This window comes from Lactuca saligna, chromosome 4 (genome assembly GCF_052625555.1).
Source record: "Lactuca saligna cultivar CGN05327 chromosome 4, ASM5262555v1, whole genome shotgun sequence".
NCBI classification, from domain to species: Eukaryota; Viridiplantae; Streptophyta; class Magnoliopsida; order Asterales; family Asteraceae; genus Lactuca; species Lactuca saligna.
Genome location: NC_136420.1, coordinates 99,417,547 through 99,423,062, shown reverse-complemented (window position 1 = coordinate 99,423,062; position 5,516 = coordinate 99,417,547). Strand labels below are relative to the sequence as shown.

At 37.1% G+C, this 5,516-nt stretch overlaps 1 protein-coding gene across 1 annotated transcript; it reads right to left on the bottom strand.

Moving 5' to 3' along the window:
- Positions 1 to 1,132: 1,132 nt before the first annotated feature.
- Positions 1,133 to 5,202, bottom strand: RDR2 (RNA-dependent RNA polymerase 2). The gene is made up of 4 exons (XM_078990892.1): positions 4,519 to 5,202; positions 2,529 to 4,423; positions 2,301 to 2,451; positions 1,133 to 2,005 (listed from the first exon to the last, which is right to left on the bottom strand). Exons 1-4 carry the CDS (start codon positions 5,056 to 5,058, stop codon positions 1,238 to 1,240), a joined length of 3,354 nt encoding a protein of 1,117 aa, XP_078847018.1. The 5' UTR covers positions 5,059 to 5,202; the 3' UTR covers positions 1,133 to 1,237.
- Positions 5,203 to 5,516: the final 314 nt, after the last annotated feature.

The following is a 5,516-nucleotide window of genomic DNA, read 5'->3' as shown; positions in this document are numbered from 1 at the left end:
AACAGTCAACCATACTAAAATTAGTAAACAAGGTTATCGAGCTACGTGCGAACCACTCAAGGTGTGGATCATTTGTTTCTTGCTTGTGAGGTAGCGGCTTAGTCTTGCTTGCAAATTGCTTGTTGATGGGATTTTATGTTTCCAATATGGTCTCACTTAGAGACTTGTATTGGGTGAATTCCATATCTTTGGAGTTCCCATAATGCCTTGGTTTTCGCCTTTTCAGATCAGAAGTACTAAGAAGTACCGACTAACTCCATCTTTTTTAAAATAAGTTTCTCTTAATTGGTTTATTCATAGGAATAGTAAACTTTAAGTCCATTGAGTTTCTTGGTTACAAAAGTCGGTCTTAGGTATATCTTTGTGATTGTTTCTTTCTTGTTCTAGATGTTTGCTAGTTTATGAAATTTAGTTAATTCTAAAAATAAATTGCAAAAATTAGAGTATATTACTTTTTACATAAGAAAATTACATTAACTAAAAAAAATATTGAACTAATATAAATTGTTATTATATTCTTTGAACCCATTGTATTTATGTCATTTATGATTTTAACTACCAATTTCAACCCTCAACAAACCTTTCAATAATAACCATCCAACTTAACCATTTATTTAAGAAAATAAGTTTTTCATAGCTCAATTTATTGCCCCTTTATTATAGAATCAACTGTTACGTCTATGATTTTGTTTTGAGTCGCATATGTACTTTGATGTGGTATGTCTTTAATGTTTATGGACTTAATTGGGATATTATTATGTTGTTGCAGTATATGTTACTTCATATAGTTATGTAACAAATGGGCTAGTCACAACCACCTAAACGACTCAATGTTAGTTGGAGAAGTAGCCCGAGGTTCTATACTTCTATTCTCTAAGAAAAAGTTGAACTCAGAGATCTATTTCAATACAACAAATTGGAAATACAAACCAAAATTTGACTAACCTACTCCCTTATATAAATACAAATATTATATATCTAGTCTCTATATTTTACTATATTATTCATACTTGGATAAATAAAATTGATGTCAGTCTCTATATTTTACTATATTATTCATACTTGCATAAATAAAATTGATGTCACGTTTGTTTGGATGGATGGAAAAACATATTACAAGATTCTAAAGTAGTAAATACAAATCGACCCATCAATTTAATGAGAGCTAACAACATCATCAAATTCAGTTTCAATTCAACAAACACATTACAAAAGTCACCTTTCACAATACCAACCTTCACATCAACATGTTCCTACCATTAATCGACTTAATCTCCAACAAAATATGACCCACAATCCATGGAAACCCCAAACATTTCACACTTCCATTACAATAATCCCTATGATAAGTAACATGATACCACGCAGCCGCCAACTTCTGATGATCCTCTGCCTTACACGCGCCCTCAAACCACCCTCTCGCCTCCCTATGCAAACTCTTAACCGCCACCAAAATCCGATCTTTTGTCTCCCCATACCTCCGATTATCCCGTTGCAAATACGATGACTTATTCCGTATATTACCCGTCAAAATCTCGTCTTCAGTTTCCGCTTCATAGTAATTCATCAAACTAGTCAAAGCATCAAGATACATCTCTTTGTGCATCAATGCCATCTCAGTCAACTCCTTAAAGCCATTGACTTCAAGATCTTGATCATAAGAATCCTGAATGGATTCCGTTGAATAAGCAGAAGCCGAGTTTTTGAGATGCTCAGATTCTTTTGTGGCACGGTAAAGTTTCCCAAGTGGTCCTTGGGAGATGTACATGGGTCGGTCCCACCGGGCCATGAAATCGGGGAACTCATGTGGTCTTAAACCCCTAGGCATTTCGGCTGGTGCTCCTGTTTTGGCAAAATCAACTGCCATTGAGTGAAGTGTAGCTAATTGGAGACATTTTGAGCTTAATGCTTTCTCGGGTTCACGATCTGCATGAACCAAATGTGCAGTCGAGATTGCTCCAAGTGTATCGCTTGTCATGTAATCCACAAAAAACTTCCCGATTTCCTGCATCGGGTTTAGCAATTTTCAGTTTTTGTATTATCTTTTTGTCAACGGTAGCATAAATGCTCTATATGTTCCAGTCATCTGGATATCCGATATCCACATGACTGGAGCATATAACTCGGATGGCCAGAGCATAAAAATGTTTCGTCAACCTAAAGATTGGATGGCTTTAGCATAAACCATCCAATCTGGATGACCGGTGCATAGAATGCTCCGACCATCCGATATCAGATGATTGGAGCATTAAAAATGCTCTAAATCATATGATATTTTGGCTACAAGAATTTTAAATTACCGCTAACGTAACGTCATGATCCATCAAACGTGGTCTTCGACCAGTGTAGTCCATAGGAGTCACGGTTCGAGGTGGGATTAAAGATTCATCCCAGCTAACAAAATACAAATCCCCATCAAGATCACCACCAGAACATTCATTCGGATGAGGCCTGTTAAAAAAACACCAAATCATAATTACAAAAAACATTTTCAACTTTATAAAAAGCACGAATCAATCATTCATTACCTCTCTCCTTTTTGAGGAAACACAATGCAATCTTTATAATCTTTCTCATCTAAAGCAATCTCATAAACAGCTTCAAGCACTCTCACATCTCCCGGGTGAAGACACGGATTTCTTGTAACCACTACTTTCCCCATTACCACTGATGTAGTCTCATCCATCTTTTTGAAAAACTTTTGATCCCGGAATCGTAATTCCGACTTTGTCAATGTGATTCTAACATAAACTTGTCCATAATCCAAAACCCCAGATTCATCCAAACACCCGACAAGAATCCGCCCTTTTGGGACAAAAACCCTACACCTCGTTCTAAGATCCGAAAGCAAATTGTCATGATGAGAAAGAAGCATCATTGAAAGATACGGTTCACGATTCGGCTCATAACCTTGAAGCAACATCTTTACAAGAATATCTTTCACATCATAATTCCCCAAACCATCCAAAACCGTAAGTGCATCCTCTCGACTATACAACATCGCGTTTAGAACTTTAAGTTGTAAATCTTGTAATGCCAAAAAAGCATCATCTTTCACACCCAAAGTTGAGAAAAGGGTAACAATTTCACGGTTTAAGTAACAAGATTGTGACTCGCTATGTTTTGTGACATTAAGCATTCGGTTTTTTGAGTCGAATTTGAGCATGCTTTTACGTAAAGATAGTTTCTTGAATGAATTTCGGTCAACACAAATGACGCCTTTATATCCACCATATCGGATTTGAAAAGCTGAAGGGGTATGCTTTAATCCGTATTTTGAAGCAACTTCTTTTGCGAAAGAAAGAGAAATTTTCCCAATTCCATCTGAAAAACAATAGTCAACACCATCGGTTTTGACTTCGATATCCGGAATTACCTCGACATGATGTGGTAACACCTCGATTGTTTGTTTAGATGTGCTAAATAATTGTCCCATTCTTGCAGCACATTTTGATACACTTTTTATACTTGTGAAACACCCCATCCATTTTCTTATACTTTCTGCTGTCACGTGTTTGTTAGAAGCAAACATCCATACAGAGTTTGACCGGAGTTGACTTGCGGAAAATGCTAAAAACTCGAAATGTTTTGATCCTATTGTAACCCCGTTTTGCATAATATCAAGTGTGCGATTGTACACCTTGGTATGGTGAGGCTTCGCGAAGATTCCTTGTTGGAGGTTAATTGAGATGACATTTGGCTGAATTTTACCCCAATCTTCATCAACAAATGTTACTCTTAGAAAATCAGAAGAATATTCAGAATAATGCTTGACTATGTAATTTGAAGCCTCAAGTTCAGGACCCAAGCAGTAAATCTTTGATGGGGTGATGTAAACTCTATGAATGCTCATAATCTTGTTTTGATTTGTTGATTTGGTATCTGGGATTTTGACGGTTTTACCCTTGGTGTCGAGCTTCTCTTTGATGAACTCGATGGGATTGTAGCAAGTGACATAGGATTTATGCATTCTCTTTAAAATAGTCATGATGGACTCTGAATCTTGACTGATTATGAACTCGATTAGGTCATGATCTACTGAGGGAAGACTTAGTTTTTGAGTTTGAACCAGAGAGTTGAGTTGAAAGAGGATCTCGTATGGTAAGTTCAACTCTGGTGGACATTTTATGAGGGGGACTATGTCAGATGAAGTATGAAATTGTTGGCCTTCTTTCATTGACAACTTTATGAGATTTTTGATGTAAAAAGGCAAAGTTTTGAAGCTATCTATGGCTGGAGATCCATGTTTGAACTCCAAACATAATGTAGATGACTGACCGATGGATTTCTTGCTGGAGAAATCTGTGGTTCGAACCCATGTGAACTCAAATTCTTCCTTGCAGATATGGTAGCGATCGGAGGTGAACCTTGGTGAGACTTTGGATCCTGATAGTCTCTGGTATAACTTTGGAGCATGTTTGAGCTACAAAGTAAACACGACTTCGATATTAAGTTCAATGTTCACTAGGTTCCATAAAGTGAAATCAATTTTAACAAAAAAAGAAACAGATCGAATACCTTTAGAAGCACTGCAATGGGTTCTTCGCTATCAATACAGCAAGGAGATGCCTCCAGAACATCACTAAACTGCAACTCTAACCTATAAAAATTCCCAGAATGTGTCACCCAAAACTCAAGACTCTTCCTTTCGGGCAAAACATAAGTTTTAACACCTTCCCAGGACTCCAAGACACACATGCAATCCATTTTTGGCAACAACCCAGTTCGCAAAAAGCCTTGTTCGTACCGATTATGGGGGTCTACCGGCCGGAAGATGACGTCATCGAGGGAATGAGAGAGGGAGAGGTTGAAACCCTTGAAGCAGAGGGCGCCCTGGCGGGAAAGAGATATCGCCTTGGATTTGGATCCTAGGGTTTCGAATTGGACACGACCAAAGCCTCTGGACTTCCAGTTCTTGTGATCGGAGGAGATTTCGCAAGCGAATACCGTGGATTTTCCGGTGTGGCGTTCGAGGAAGTCGAGGAGGTCTTTGGCGGTGACTGATCGGGGAATGTTTGAGACTCGGACGGTGGCTGTGTCTCTCTGTTCTACCGCCATTTTTGAAGAGAAAGATGATAATCGGCGATCAGCAGTAGGTGGTTTTAGAGGGGGTTTTGGGGTTCTGTTCTTTCAGAGAAACAGTAAGAAAGGCAAGTGAAACGAATCCATGGAAAGGAAAGCTACCCTTGCGTCATCGGAATATGGTACTTTTGGGATTTGAATAAAAAAGTTTTATAATATATATCAAAAATTTCATATATCCCTTCCCTTCGAGATATCTTTTTTATCTAGCTTAATTTTTTAATATTATAATTATATAAATCTTTTTTTTATAATATTTTTAATATTTAATACTTATTTTTTATACCTTAGAATTATTATAATAATTAAAAAAATTTAATCATATTATTCTTATGTTTATAATAATAGAATGTAAACTTTTAAGTTGCTGAAATGTCGGCATTTTGACAGAAGATTCATCTTTAACCCTTTCTATGGAATGTATATTTTAATTG